This window comes from Berghia stephanieae, chromosome 12 (genome assembly GCF_034508935.2).
Source record: "Berghia stephanieae isolate SIO BIC M18660-M18661 chromosome 12, UCSD_Bste_1.3, whole genome shotgun sequence".
In the NCBI taxonomy this organism is placed as follows: domain Eukaryota; kingdom Metazoa; phylum Mollusca; class Gastropoda; order Nudibranchia; family Aeolidiidae; genus Berghia; species Berghia stephanieae.
The window spans coordinates 8006348-8023117 of record NC_088371.1 but is presented as its reverse complement, the minus strand read 5'-3'; the positions used below and the strand labels follow the sequence as shown (position 1 = coordinate 8023117).

The window sequence follows — 16770 nt, the reverse complement described above, 5'->3', positions numbered from 1 at the left end:
ATTTGTTGCTGTCCAACGATTGGATATTTCTTAACAAATGTAAACACGCTGCTTTGTTTACAAATGTTATAAACATATCCATGTGTCAAGCTGAGTCAAATGACCAATCGTGATGTCAGATATTTAAAAAGCTGTGAACACGTTTCACGAAGTGGTTCACTTTGCAATGTGACCAATGACCTCGAGCACATGGAAAGTTAATATGGATCATGCCCATTGGCTCGAACACCAGACATGTTTGTGACATTAAGCCGATTGATTTTCACTGGTTACAGTATCGTACTTTGGGATTATTTTTCTTTACGGGATGAGTTAACATTTTGAGGGTTTACAATAACATTGTTATAGATAGAATGAAGTTGAGGTCACTCATGTCATTCTTATTATTTTTTGCCATCCGCGGTTATGAGTAATTCTCACGAAACTGAATCAATCAGACTATAAACGTTTAAGGTGACACATAGTTTTTGCGTTGGTCCGTTATATTTCCGGATGACAATGATTAATAATGTTGTGAGCTTCTTACCAAGTGCACACTATCTATAGATCGAATGCGCTTGGCTAAGAAGCTCACAACATTGCCATCCGGAATTTTAACGGACCAACACACAATGCTATGTGTATCCGTGAACGTTGATAGTCTGGTTAATACAGATTAGTGAGAATTACACGGATGGCAAAAAAACAATAACAAAGACCTGAGTGACGTCAACTTGGAACTATCTATACACAGTGAATTCTGGTGTGAGTACGATCACTGAACTCCCCAAAGACTTGACTCGGAGTTTAATTTTCACGATAGTCATGAGCACTACTCACAAACATTGCCGCCCTGAATTCAAAATGACACAGCAAATGGTACACTTTGCACACACTTGACATGAACAATTTGATTCAATAGTCTGATGTCACGTCGCCCAGCCACGGCGGCCATCGTGGTTCTTAACAAAGAAAATTGGTACTTTTTATTCTTCATGCTGGCTAGAACTTTTCATATGTCTGGTGATCAGAATGTATAAAATTCAAAACAATATCATATTTATAATGGTTTTTTTCCCTCTGGCTACACTTTTATGCTCGTTGGAGGAATATTTCATAAGGGCGTCCGCCATTGTTTCGATAGTTTAGAGCCAGTTACAGAGTTACCATGCGCCATTACGAGGGAAGTGACGTCACGACTGTTAAAGCGTATTGTTACATTTGAATAGTTGAAAGCCAGAGGCATAGCTTCCTGTTGTGATTTCTACATTCTTAAAAAACTGATTTAAAAAAGATGGATTAAACATGCACATTTGTCACAATGAGGAAAATTTACAAGTATTTCACCAGAGAGGCGAAGCTTAGAATTCTTTTTGATGGCATACGGGCGAATAGCAACACTATTAATAGATTGTCCACAACCAGGAACTCAAGAATGGAGAGGTCAAATCAATAATTATGTCATTTTGAATATGCGCCTCTTGGTACAGCGTGGCTCAGTGGTACAGTCTTTGCTTCGTACCCGAAATGTACCGAGTTCGAATACCCGCTACGTTGTGCGGCTTTGAGCAAGTCACCTCGCCCTAGCTCAGTTTGCGGCGCTGCACTGCGGCTGACGCCTGGGTTATTCCAGACTTCCCTTGAAGTAGACCCTGGAGACAAATTTCCCCTATGGGATGAATAAAGGGGAAAAAAAATTATTATTGTATTTGAAAACTGTGGTTCCTTTGAAAGGTTTTACTTAACAAAAATTACATGCAATCTGGTATTAAAGAAGTTTAGATTCAGTGACATTTCACAATATTACATTCACCCCCCCCCCCCCCTCTTCCCAGTGAACATAATTCAAGATTGACAAACATGCACCATGCACCGTGCACAGGTGAACCTTTTGTCACGTGTCTTGGGCCGAGTTGTCTTGTCCAACAGTTGGTCGGAGATTATATCTTTGTGAAAGGCATTTTTCCTCGACCTATCGAAGACGGGTGTAAAATTACGGAGGACCCCCCCCCCCCCCCCCCCCCTCTGTCTTTTTTACATCGATGTTTTTGTCCAAAAATGTCTTAGCACCTAACGGGCTGCTTGTGTCGTTCAATATAATACATGTCCGTTGTCTACCAGAGATAATTCATAAACTGTGAATTTTTTTCAACACTTTTAAGTTTTATTTAAATAATACCTATTCTTACACTATTTCAAACGACCCAAAGTTATTTGCTAAACTACGACACTGAATGCAACGTTGTTCTGAATATTTTCCACACGGGAAAGGGCATCAACACACCTTTACTGTAAACATTTTAAAGTTTGAGTGATATTTTATTGCAAACGACAAAAAGCTCAATGGAACTCGGCATTGTGAGAAAACGGTTTGGTCTCTCACTATCGGTGCTCAAAATTCGTAATGTCATTTGAAATTAAATATAATCCTGCATGCAAAAAGATCACGGCACCACATTTCGTAACTTTGGAGGAACTTGCGATATTCCGTGTGTACGGTGCTTGAAACGGACTATAGTCCAGCACTCCCATTGGAAAACCCTATCATTTCTTAGTAAATACGTAATCATTGAATAATGCTTTGAACGCGTTGAATAACTATTTTATTCAACGATTGCAGAATATTTTCTCACATTTTATTGTTGTGAAATTAGGTGTAAAAGACAGCTGATTGGCAGATATAAATAATCTTTTGGTGCACATGAATACAAATCCAACGTTTTTAGTTTTGGGTCAAATTCTCATTCAAGCAGAAGGAGAAAGATACAAATTATGGTGAAAAGAAGTACCAATACCATACCATTTGGTTTCAAAATATCTAATAATCTTACTTGGAGGGATGGAATAAACGTGTTCTTTCATTTCTTTGTTATACTTTTATCGCAAGCTCGTTGTGTTATTGGACACAATGAAAATAACCCGCTTCATAAAAACAAAGAGATGAAAGAATCCTATAAACGTAGATCTTAGTGGGAATTTCCGTAATTATTTGTCATTCTTACCAACACGGTTTCGTGTCGAACTAAATACCCAGAAAGTCAATTTCAAATCAAGATATTCAGAAATAATTAGGATGCTTTAGCTTTCCGATTTTTTATATTTACAAAACCAACCGAAACCCGACGAAACCAGCTGAAACCCGACTAAGTTATGTGAAGTGGGCAGCAATTGAGAGTGAACCAGGAACTCAGGGAAGTGTACACCAGTGGGAATATAAACTTGGGACTACAGGTGGAGGATATAAGAGGAAATTGAACATAGGACTATGGGAGACGGATACCAGTTAGATTTAAAGCCGGTCTATGGGAGATAGGCACCAGAGGGGAATGAACCTGAGACTACTGGATGTAGATACCAGTGCAGAGTGAACCCGAGATTGTGGGATTTGGACACCATTGCGGAGTGAACCCAGAAGGGTACTTCATTTTTCCGAAACCTACCGAAATTGTCCAAACTTATGTGAAGTAGGCGGCAGTGGAGATGATAGAACCAGGGATTCAGGGGAATGTTGCCAGTTTTGTCTAATGTAACCAGATTTATTTATGAAAACATGCAGACTTTATCAACGAACAGGACTGCCAGATGCACAGAAAATTGTATTTCTATCTTTTAATTATATATTTTTTTTTTGATTTGTGAGTGTGATTTTAAAAATTATTTGGGGGGGGGGGGGGTTTATGTTTATTTTTCGCTTTTTAAAATATATTTTATTCTCTCAATAACAATTTTCGAGAAGGGTTTTTGGATACTGCCCCATATATAAATAGAGATACCCACCAATACTATATATATATATATATATATATATATATATATATATATATATATATATATATATATATATATATATATACCGACATAGGCTCAACTTTTTATTCGAATATCTTATTTTCCAGAACGTGTTGAAAGGCCAATGTAAGAGACGGGCCCATAAGACAGACATGTTCATTACAAGGGAGGTAACTGATAGATTGTTTTTGGATGTGGATGGTAAGTAGGTTGGATGGTGGTGGTGGTTGCTGTGATATGATGGTGGTGGTGGTGGTGGTGGTGGTGGTGGTGGTGGTGATGGTTGTGGTGGTGATGGTGATGGTTGTGATATTATAATGAAGGTGGTCGTGGTGGTGATGGTTGTGATATTATAATGAAGGTGGTAGTGGTGGTGATGGTTGTGATATTATAATGAAGGTGGTAGTGGTGGTCGTGGTGGTCGTGGTGGTGGTGGTGGTTTTGATATAATGAAGGTGGTAGTGGTGGTCATATATATATATATATATATATATATATATATATATATATATGAGTGTTGGTGAGTACTTCTAGGTACTAGAGTGCTCGATAATATTAATTAGAGCATGTAACATAAACAAGGACACTCATCTTGGCGTATGTATATACCTATATATTATATTGGATCGGAAGGTCCTGGGTTGTGTCCTTGGAAAGAATATTTACTCACTTCTCTCACCATACTCAGGTGTAAAATGTGTACCTGGTCGTTAACAACGTTGTGTCTGTCCCCAAAAAAATGTAATATCGCCTATCAGGCGTCATGTCCAGTCCTGAGTGTTAAGTGTTATTTATAGCCAGGGACCCCTTGAGCACGTTTAATGGACATTGAGCTCAAAACAACAGCATCAAAACTTATCTATATTACTATATTTTTATTTGCGTTCTACAAATTCCCTCCAGCGATCGGACATAGTTTAGACTTAGCTGCCCTGAATGTACAAAGGGGGCGAGACCACGGGACCCCACCATATAAAGAATATCTTGACCTGGCTCTCAATGAATTCGTCAAGCCGGCCCAAATTGATTACACATCATACAAACTACCCGACTGCTTGAACAGAGAAGTCTATGAGTAAGAAGATAATATCACATTGTAACACGCTGTGTTATCATTGTTATTGGTGTTACTATTGTTTTTTGTTGTTGTTGTTGGTGGTGGTGGTGGTGTTGTTGCTGTTTTTGTTATTATTATTATTATCATTATTATTATTGTTATTCTTCTTCTTCTTCTTCTTCTTCTTCTTCTTCTTCTTCTTCTTCTTCTTCTTCTTCTCCTTCTTCTTCTTCTTCTTCTTCTTCTTCTATTATTATTAATTATTATTATTATTATTATTATTATTATTATTATTATTATTATTATTATTATTATTATTATTATTATTATCATTATTATTGCTGTTAATGTTGTTTTATTGTTGGGGTCATCGTTATTAATTTTTTTTTGTTATTATTGTTATTGATATTGTTGTTTTTGTTGTTATTGTTGTTGGTGTTGTTGATGTTGATTTTGTCATTGTTGTTGATCTTGTTGTCATTGTTGATGTTGTTGTTGTTGTTGTTGTTATTGTTATAATTTTCTCCCCCCAAAAAATATGGTTATTGGCCAGAAAGGGCCTAAATAAACTCTTGAATCTTCAATTCGGAATCCGTCGAAATTCGTAACACATTTCATACTTGTCTTGTCAAACTGGTATGCTGTCGGTATGAACTTAACTTTAGCCGTTCGCCCCAGTCATCCATCGAAGAGGTCTCACCAACGTTGCCCTATTTACAGGTCTGATAACCGACCACAATCATGGGCTTGTTTGAAGGTTGTTGTATTGGACACTATCTTGGGCCGTCTAGATATTATTTCCATTACAAAAGGGGCCCATAGCAATTTAGGTTATCAGACCCAGAATTAAGTAGACGTCGGGTTTCGCTATTTGACTCTTCCTTGGGCTGTCGTCTCCACCTGCTTCCATGCGCATCCACCCTAAACCCCAATCGGAAAATATGCCATCAATGATGCTTCGCCATTTGACTCTTCCTTGGGCAGTCTTTTCCACATGCTTTCATGTTTATCCACCCCTTAACCGCCATCAATGATGCTTCGCCGCCATTTGACTCTTCTTTCGGCTGTCTTCTCCACCTGCTTCCCTGTGTAATCGCCAGAGCATAGGCCATCAATGATGTTTCGCCATTTGACTTCCTTGGGCAGTCTTTTCCACATGCTTCCATGTATATCCATTCCTTAACCCTCGCCAGAGCATATGCCATCAATGATGCTTCGCCATTTGACTTCCTTGGGCAGTCTTTTCCACATGCTTCCATGTATATCCATTCTTTAACCCTCGCCAGAGCACATGCCATCAATGATGCTTCGCCATTTGACTCTTCCTTTGACTGTCTTCTCCACCTGCTTCCATGTGTATCCACCCCTTAACTCCAGTCAGAGCACATGTCATCAATGATGCTTCGCCGCCATTTGACTCTTCCTTTGACTGTTTTCTCCACCTGCTTCCATGTATATCCACCCCTTAACCCTCGCCAGAACATAGACAATCAATGACGCTTCACAATTTGACTCTTCCTTGGGCTGTCTTCTCCACCTGCTTCCATGTGTATCCACCCCTTAACTCCAGTCAGAGCACATGCCATCAATGATGCTTCGCCATTTGACTCTTCCTTGGGCAGTCTTCTCCACCTGCTTCCATGTGTATCCATCCACCCCTTAACTCCAGTCAGAGCAAAGGCCATCAATGATGCTTCGCCATTTGACTCTCCCTTGGGCAGTCTTTTCCACCTGCTTCGATGTATATCCATTCCTTAACCCTCGCCAGAACATAGACAATCAATGATGCTTCACAGTTTGACTCTTCCTTGGGCTGTCTTTTCCACCTGCTTCTGTGTAACCACCCCTTAACCCCAGTCGGAGCATATGCCATCAATGATACTTCGCCATTTGACTCTTCCTTGGGCAGTCTTCTCCAGTTGTATACATGTGTATCCACCCCTTAACCGTAGTCAGAGAATAGGTTCACGGATACAGGATTTTTAAGTAAATATTTAATTCCTGCCTAAGAGGAAAAAAAACATGTGACCCACCCATGCACACATAAACGCAGGTCTGATAACCAAACGTAACAAAGGGCAGATTTAACATTATTGTAATGGATGATGATTTTTCTTTTGCTTTGAGAGGATAATTCTTTTTACAGGTGGGCCCATAACAATTTGAGTTGTCAGACTTGTAAATAAGTACAGGTTGGTTACAGAATACAATTTCCAATTACAACAATGAGCCTATTGCAATTTGTCTTCTCAGACTTGTAAATAAGTACACTTTTATTTAATAGTTTTCCCATTACAACAATGGGCCCATTACAATTTGAGTACTCAATCAGACCTTGTAAATACGCATACGTGGGTCACAATGTTAACGGTTTTCTCGTCTTCTTTCAGATCATCCGATGACGTCGACTTGTATGTTGGGGGCCTGAATGAAGCCCCGATGGAGGGGGCCTTGCTGGGCCCTACCTTTGTTTACCTCATAGGAGAACAGTTCCGGCGGATCAAGTTCGGGGATCGATTCTTTTACGAGACGGATGATCCGATTCTGGGATTTACCCCAGGTACTACAAGTCGTAGTAGTAGTAGTAGTAGTAGTGGTAGTAGTAGTGGTAGTAGTAGTAGTAGTAGTAGTAGTAGTAGTAGTAGTAGTAGTAGTAGTAGTAGTAGTAGTAGTAGTAGAGTAGTAGTAGTAGTAGTAGTAGTAGTAGTAGTAGTAGTAGTAGTAGTAGTAGTAGTAGTATAGTAGTAGTAGTAGTAGAGTAGTAGTAGTAGTAGTAGTAGCAGTAGTAGTAGTAGTAGTAGTAGTAGTAGTAGTAGTAGTGGTAGTAGTAGTAGTAGTAGTAGTAGTAGTAGTAGTAGTAGTAGTAGTAGTAGTAACCTAAAAAATGACGCCAAACTGCCAGTCCAAGAGAGTTCTAGTGTCAGGCCGTAGCCATTGTTATGTAAAAGCCTGATACTGAAATCCAAAAGGACTGGCAGTTTGACGTCAATATTTGGTTTTTGCACCGCCTAGTTGTCGTTAGTAGTGCTCATGGAAACAAGTTATTTGATTGGTTGAACTATTGAACACAACTCACGATTTGTTTTCTTTTGTGGCAAAAGACTGTCATTTTGACGTCATTTTTTGGTCAGTGTCAGGCCATAAATTTACGAAGGCCAAGGTAAGACTATAGATAGTTTGAAGATGACGTAACTCAGATCTTTGTTGATCTTTTTTGCCATCCGCGTTTATGAATAATTCTCACTAAACTTTATTAACCTAAGACTAAACGTTCAACGTTACACATAGTTTTGTGTGTTGATCCGTTATACTTCCGGATGGCAATGTTGTGAGCTTCTTAGCCAAACGCATACTATCTATAGCGTGAAACGGAAAATAGCAACTGCTCGCTATCCTTTGGATAGGACGCTAGTCTATCGCAAAGTATTTCCCCCCCCCCCCAAATCTAACAGACTCAGATACCCAATCACTGCTGGGTGGACACGGGGGTCAGAAAAAAAAAATTTCGACTCCACCCGGGATCGAACTAGGTCCCTTTGCGTGTGAAGCGAATGCTCTACCAACTGAGCTATCGGGACCCTCGGGTATACAAGGGACACCTTTAAAAAACAAGGTGATTATCAACAACAACAGTAGCATTTATATAGATAGTATGCGCTTGGCTAAGAAGCTCATAACATTGCCATCCGGAAGTATAACGGACCAACATACAAAACTGTGTGTATCCATGAACGTTTATAGTCAAGTTAATACAGTTCAGTGAGCATTACTCATAAACGCGGATGGCAAAAAACATCAACAAAGACCTGAGTGACGTCATCTTTGAACTATCTATAGAGAAAGATCCTCCAAACGTGCTAAAACGCCGTGGACGGCCAGTTACTCATTTCACACCCGAGTACGATGAGAGAATGTGAGTAAAGAGCTTTTTCCAAAGACTCAACTTTGCGCCGGGCGAGGCTCAAATCCAGGACCTTCCGATCCGAAAGCGAGTGCCATATCACAAGACCACAAAGCCGCACAGCTTTTTTTTAAAAAAAAGAAAAATAATAGGTTGTTGTTTATAAACAATAATGTGAATGAAATCGACCCCTCTCTGATCATTGTTATTGTTTTTATACCGCCAAATTGGTGACAAGATTTTTCTATGTTGGTTCTATTGATCAAGCGATAGAACAGTGGGTGTTTTACTTAAAACACACACCATCGATAGTAAAACATGTGTAGTTTGCTATGTTAACCAACCACTGCCATTGTTTACATCATGACAACTGTCCGAGAGGCGCGGTTATCTATGTGTCAATTATTTATCACAATGTATCTACTTATGAATTTGATTCTATCCAGATCAACTGAGTGAAATAAGGCGAATGTCTCTATCTCATGTCATATGTCGAAATTCAGAAAACCATAACATTCAGCCCAATGTATTCGCTGTGGAAGACGAAAGGTAAGATCCTAACTGAACACACTATTAACGCTTTAATTCATTTTTGTTTCTTTTTTTTTTTTTTTTTTTTTTTGATTATCCGCTGGAGAAGGGTCTTGAGTCCGAAACGTTTAGTGTTGAGTATATTATTCTCTTTTTTTTTTAAAGCTGCGCGGCTGTGAGGTCTAGTGGTATGACACTCGCTTTCGGATCGTAAGGTCCTGGGCTCGAGACTCGCTCGGCGCATAGTTGAGTCCTTGGAAAAGGCTCTTTACGACTCAAATTTTCTCACAGTACTCAGGTGTAAAATGAGTAACCTACCTGGCCGTTAACAGCGTTGTCTCTATCGAAAAAAAATTGTAATATCGCCCATAACAGGCGTCAAGTCTTGTACTTGTTACGTGTTGCAGTTGGTCAATGACTCTTTTGTAAAGCGTTTTGAGCACGTTTAGTGAATATTGCGCTATATAAAAGCTCAAGTTTGTTTTGTTGTTTTTTATTCTTGTATTTTTCTTTCTTGCTTTCATCTAACACTGTTTCATAAACATATCTAAAATCTATTTCGTACACCAGTGCCTGCTCCCTAATTGTTTTGTTTGTTTTTAAGGGTTTTACGGGGCTTGCAACACATAAAGGTCATATCAGCGCCAGTAAAAAGGGAGAAAATGGGATAGTAATAAGTTCTAGAATTACAATTAAACATCCAAGAAAAAGTATGAAAAAGGGGAATTGGATCAAATAGGAAACAGATGTAGATTCCAAGAGCACGCTATCAAAGTACTTAGTTTGAGATCACCTAAAATTCTCATCCAGTCACAATCAAGCACAGGTCCCCACTAAGAGGAATACACTCAAATGTTAACAAATCATACTCGTATATAATATGAACAAATCATATATAATATGTAAACAAAACATAATACATTACATAACAGAGAGATGATTTACAAGGAGAAAAATATTATCTCCCACAACTAACTTTGTCTCAGCAAGGGAACCCGGTCAGTGCCAGGAAAAAAATAAGTAATCTCATTCCATAACAAAGACAGAAAGCTAGTTGGAAAACATAGAGGGGAATAGAAGACACAGTAAGTACCTCGCTGCCCACCATGGGAGGTCAGGAACCCCACCCAGCTGCTCCCTAATGTGTGGATTTAATAATGATAATATATCCTAATAATAATTATTATTATATATTAATATTATATAATTCCAATGAGATTATCATTCATAAGGAGTTTTGTAACTCGTGCGATGACCCATAATTAAAGACAGCGACTATGTAGATAGCAATGATTACTATCTAAACTTCCCAATCTAAGAGTGAACCAGGGTTATGATATCTTATTAAATCAAGTTTTTATTATTAATTATATTATTATATCATTTTTTGTTTATCCTATATATGTGCATGTATAGATGATTAACTACTGGCATACATGTATTCTCTGATAAAGATAAAAAATAAAAAGAAGTTAGAAGTGATACGAAAAGAAGAAGTATAGATAGAGAATATAAGATGAAGAAGAAGAAGTAGAAATGGAAAGGAAGAAAAGAATGATGAGAATTAGAAAGGAAGAAAGAAGAAGAAGAGGAAAGGATGAAGAAGAAGAGAAGAAGAAGAAGAAGAAAGAAGAAGAAGGAAGAAAGAAGAGAAGAAGAAGAAAAGAAGAGAAGAAAGAGTAAGAAAGAAGAAAGAAAGAAGAAAGAAGAAGAAGAGAAGAAGAAGAAGAGAAGAAGAGAGAAGAAGAGAAGAAGAAGAAGAAGAAGAAGAAGAAGAAGAAGAAGAAGAGAAGAAGAAGAAGAAGAAGAAGAAGAAGAAGAAGGAGAAGAAGAAGAAGAAGAAGAAGAAAGAAGAAGAAGAAGAAAGAAGAAGAAGAAAAGAAAGAAGAAAAGAAGAAGAAGAAGAAGAAGAAGAAGAAAAGAAGAGAAGAAGAAGAAGAAGAAGAAGAAGAAGAAGAAGAAGAAGAAGAAGAAGAAAGAAGAAGAAGAAGAAGAAGAAAGAAGAAGAAGAAGAAGAAGAAGAAGAAAGAAGAAGAAGAAGAAGAAGAAGAAGAAGAAGAAGAAGAAAAGAAGAAGAAAGAAGAAGAAGAAGAAGAAGAAGAAGAAGAAAAGAAGAAGAAGAAGAAGAAGAAGAAGAAGAAGAAAAAAGAAGAAGAAGAAGAGAGAAGAAGAAGAAGAAGAAGAAAGAAGAAGAAGAAGAAGAAGAGAAGAAGAAGAAGAAGAAGAAGAAAGAAGAAGAAGAAGAAGAAGAAGGAAGAAGAAAGAAGAAGAAGAAAGAAGAAGGAAGAAGAAGAAGAAGAAGAAGAAGAAGAAGAAGAAGAAGAGAAGAAGAAGAAGAAGAAGAAGAAGAAGAAGAAGAAGAAGAAGAAGAAGAAGAAGAAGAAGAAGAAGAAGAAGAAGAGAGAAGAAGAAGAAGAAGAAGAAGAAAGAAGAAAGAAGAAGAGAAGAAAAGAAGAAGAAGAAGAAAGAAAGAAGAAGAAGAAAAAGAATAAGAAGAAAGAATAAGAAGAAAAAGAAAAGAAGAAGAAGAAGAAGAAGAAGAAGAAGAAAGAAAGAAGAAGAAGAAGAAGAAGAAGAAAGAAGAAGAAGAAGATAGAAGAAGAGAAAAGCAAGAAGAAAAGAGAGAAGAAGAAGAAGAAGAGAAGAAGAATAGAAGAAAGAAGAAGAAGAAAAGAAGAAGAAGAAGAAAAAAGAAGAAGTAGCAAAAAAGAAAAGAAGAAGAAGAAGAAAGAAGAAAGAGAAGAAAAGAAGAGAAGAAGAAAGGAAGAGAAGAAGAAAAAGAAGAAAAGAAGAAGAAGAAGAAGAAAAGAAGAAAGAAGAAGAAGAAAAAGAAAAGAAGAAGAAAGAGAAGAGAAAAGGAAGAATGAAAAGAAGAGAAGAAGAATGAAGAGAAGAAGAAGAGAAGAGAAGAAGAGAATAAGAAGAGAAGAAGAAAAGAAGAAAAGAAGAAGAAGAAGAAGAAGGAAGAGGAAGAAGAAGTAGAAGGGAAAGAAGAAAGAGGAAGAAGAGAAAAGGAAGAGAGCAAGCGAAAGAAGGAAGAAAGAGAAGAAGAAGAAGAAGAAGAAGAAGAGAAGAAGAAGAAGAAGAAAAGAAGAAGAAGAAGAAGAAGAAGAAGAAAAGAAAGAAAAAAATATAAAATAATAATAATAATAATAATATAATAATAATAATAATAATAATAATAATAATAATAATAATAATAAATAATAATAATAATAAATAAATAATAATAATAATAATAATAATAATAAAATAATATAATAATAATAATTAATATTAATAATAATAAAAATCCCTTTATTCATCCCAAAGGGAAAATTTCTCTCTAGGGAAGGCTGGAATAAGCCAGGTGTAAGCAGTAGTATAGGGCCGTAAATTGAGCTGGGGCGATGTGACTTGTTCAAGGGCAAACAGAGCAGCGGCGGGTGATCGAACTCAGTACCTTTCGGGACGAAGCAAAGACCGTACCGCTGAGCCACGCTGCCCCTTATTTTTTTAATAATGTACATATGGCTGCTGGAAGCTCAAAGAAATAAATAACAATGTGAAATTGAATGTTAGCTTCAATTTAATATACGAAAACAGATAAAATGGATGTTTCGGGTTTCCCTTTTATCAACAAAACAGGATGAATGAAACAATACAGACGAATGAGATAATGTGGTAGTGGCGTTGTTAAGATGAATAAACAAAAACATTGATGGGCAGGAAATAGTATGCTACTTTGTAATAAATAATAATGTGAAATTGATTGTAAGATTTAATTTAATTACAAAAACAGATCAAATGAACGTTTCGAGTTTCCCCTTTATCAACAAAACAGGATGAATGAAACACCACAGATGAATGAGATGCTGTGGTAGTGGCGTAGTTAAGATGATTCATTGCTACTTTGTAAGGAAGCACGAATTAAAATTGAGCAATAGATATTTATAAAAGGTGCGCAATTAATGAATATGGCTGCGCAGTCTCTATGGACGCTTGCCATGAATGTGTCGTGTGCGTCACTTCCAGTGTGTCAGTCTGTTTCTTTTATCCAGTTAGTAATTTGCCTCCATAAATCTGTCTAGTGCAAGTGTTCTTAGCTTTAGAATGTCATCATGTGTGTTAATGTGCTGAGGCAGTTGGATGTTTCCTTGTGTTGTTGAAATCAGTTCTTCGCTTGTTGTGTCTACCTAAGTCAAAAGAGGGAAGGCGGTTTTATTAATGGTGCACACGAAGAAGAAGAAGAAGAAGAAGAAGAAGAAGAAGAAGAAGAAGAAGAAGAAGAAGAAGAAGAAATAATAATAATAATAAATAATAATAATAATAATAATAATAATAATAATAATAATAATAATAATAATAATATTAATAATAATAATAATAATAATAATAATAATAATAATAATAATAATAATAATAATAATATAATAATAATAATAATAATAATAATAATAATAATAATAACAATAATAATAATAATTAATAATAATAATAATAAAAATCCCTTTAGTCATCCCAAAGGGAAAATTTCTCTCTAGGGAAGGCTGGAATAAGCCAGGTGTAAGCAGTAGTGCAGCGCCGTAAATTGAGCTGGGGCGATGTGACTTGTTCAAGGGCAAACAGAGCAGCGGCGGGTGATCGAACTCAGTACCTTTTGGGGACGAAGCAAAGACCGTACCGCTGAGCCACGCTGCCCCTTATTTTTTTAATAATGTACATATGGCTGCTGGAAGCTCAAAGAAATAAATAACAATGTGAAATTGAATGTTAGCTTCAATTTAATATACGAAAACAGATAAAATGGATGTTTCGGGTTTCCCTTTTATCAACAAAACAGGATGAATGAAACAATACAGACGAATGAGATAATGTGGTAGTGGCGTTGTTAAGATGAATAAACAAAAACATTGATGGGCAGGAAATAGTATGCTACTTTGTAATAAATAATAATGTGAAATTGATTGTAAGATTTAATTTAATTACAAAAACAGATCAAATGAACGTTTCGAGTTTCCCCTTTATCAACAAAACAGGATGAATGAAACACCACAGATGAATGAGATGCTTTGGTAGTGGCGTAGTTAAGATGATTCATTGCTACTTTGTAAGGAAGCACGAATTAAAATTGAGCAATAGATATTTATAAAAGGTGCGCAATTAATGAATATGGCTGCGCAGTCTCTATGGACGCTTGCCATGAATGTGTCGTGTGCGTCACTTCCAGTGTGTCAGTCTGTTTCTTTTATCCAGTTAGTAATTTGCCTCCATAAATCTGTCTAGTGCAAGTGTTCTTAGCTTTAGAATGTCATCATGTGTGTTAATGTGCTGAGGCAGTTGGATGTTTCCTTGTGTTGTTGAAATCAGTTCTTCGCTTGTTGTGTCTACCTAAGTCAAAAGAGGGAAGGCGGTTTTATTAATGGTACACACGAAGAAGAAGAAGAAGAAGAAGAAGAAGAAGAAGAAGAAGAAGAAGAAGAAGAAGAAGAAGAAGAAGAAGAAGAAGAAGAAATAATAATAATAATAATAATAATAATAATAATAATAATAATAATAATAATAATAATAATAATAATAATAATAATAATAATAATAATAATAATAATAATAATAATAATAATAATAATTAATAATAATAATAATAAAAATCCCTTTATTCATCCCAAAGGGAAAATTTCTCTCTAGGAAGGCTGGAATAAGCCAGGTGTAAGCAGTAGTGCAGCGCCGTAAATTGAGCTGGGGCGATGTGACTTGTTCAAGGGCAAACAGAGCAGCGGCGGGTGATCGAACTCAGTACCTTTCGGGGACGAAGCAAAGACCGTACCGCTGAGCCACGCTGCCCCTTATTTTTTTAATAATGTACATATGGCTGCTGGAAGCTCAAAGAAATAAATAACAATGTGAAATTGAATGTTAGCTTCAATTTAATATACGAAAACAGATAAAATGGATGTTTCGGGTTTCCCTTTTATCAACAAAACAGGATGAATGAAACAATACAGACGAATGAGATAATGTGGTAGTGGCGTTGTTAAGATGAATAAACAAAAACATTGATGGGCAGGAAATAGTATGCTACTTTGTAATAAATAATAATGTGAAATTGATTGTAAGATTTAATTTAATTACAAAAACAGATCAAATGAACGTTTCGAGTTTCCCCTTTATCAACAAAACAGGATGAATGAAACACCACAGATGAATGAGATGCTGTGGTAGTGGCGTAGTTAAGATGATTCATTGCTACTTTGTAAGGAAGCACGAATTAAAACTGAGCAATAGATATTTATAAAAGGTGCGCAATTAATGAATATGGCTGCGCAGTCTCTATGGACGCTTGCCATGAATGTGTCGTGTGCGTCACTTCCAGTGTGTCAGTCTGTTTCTTTTATCCAGTTAGTAATTTGCCTCCATAAATCTGTCTAGTGCAAGTGTTCTTAGCTTTAGAATGTCATCATGTGTGTTAATGTGCTGAGGCAGTTGGATGTTTCCTTGTGTTGTTGAAATCAGTTCTTCGCTTGTTGTGTCTACCTAAGTCAAAAGAGGGAAGGCGGTTTTATTAATGGTGCACACGAAAGGTATCGAGTTCGATCACCCGCCGCTGTGCTGTGTGGCCTTGAGCAAGTCACCTCGCCTTAGCTCAATTTGCGGCGCTGCACTGCGGCTGACGCCTGGATTATTCCAGTCTTCCCTTGGAATAGACCCTAGAGACAAATTTCCCCTATGTGATGAATAAAGGGAATTTTCTTTTTTTTCTTTTCTTAATAATATCGTTTGTTATTTTTCTTTCTTTCTATGAATTCAGCAACAGATCACAGCAATGTACAGATTACAGGGACATAGACCTGACCAAATGGGTAGAACAACCCTGATAATTATCAAAACCAACCAGCGGGCAATACGCGCTTTAATTGGAGATATTATTATTCTAATCATGTAAATTATAGAAGATTGTGTAGTTGTTAATCATTGTTGCTGACGTGTCTGTGGTCGATATAATATTGTGTGTCTGTGTGTGTGTGTGTGTGTGTGTGTGTGAGAGAGAGAGAGAGAGAGAGAGAGAGAGAGAGAGAGAGAGAGGGAGGGAGGGAGGGGTGGGGGGGGTATTACATTTTTTAAAAAGTTTTGTAAGGTCAAAATGAGGTTAGTGCGATGGAACTTATTTTCAGGTCTGATAACCGGAAGCAATAATGGCCTCGTTTTAACATTTTTGTAATGAACAATATTTTGCGTTGGTTTAAGCAGCTTCTAATGGTGCTCACACTTCTATGTTATGACGATGACCCAATCAGCAGCAGCTTCTAATGGTGCTCACTCTACTATGTTATATGACGATTGACCAAATCAGCAAATTCTTTACCGCATGCGCACTCGTGCAGCGTGGCAAACCCACCCGGAAGCTTCCTTACAACACACCGTTCAACTTGATGCTGTGCAGTTTCGGGCTCGTTACCACAACGGGTACATTTCGGACAGGTGGAAAGTCCCCACTGATGAAGCTATTTTGCCGTCAGGCAGGTTCTCGACCGAA

At 37.1% G+C, this 16770-nt stretch overlaps 1 protein-coding gene across 1 annotated transcript in view; it reads left to right on the top strand.

The window, feature by feature from the left end:
• Positions 1-16292, top strand: part of LOC144957821 (peroxidase-like) — a 44027-nt gene extending 27735 nt beyond the window's left edge. Inside the window, exons 16-20 of the mRNA XM_078889277.1 lie at positions 3876-3969; positions 4672-4843; positions 7216-7385; positions 9173-9275; positions 16045-16292. Of these exons, the coding sequence (XP_078745403.1) occupies positions 3876-3969; positions 4672-4843; positions 7216-7385; positions 9173-9275; positions 16045-16111 (606 nt within the window). The 3' untranslated portion in view covers positions 16112-16292. The remainder of the gene's footprint in view (positions 1-3875; positions 3970-4671; positions 4844-7215; positions 7386-9172; positions 9276-16044) is intronic.
• The last annotated feature ends 478 nt before the right edge of the window (positions 16293-16770 follow it).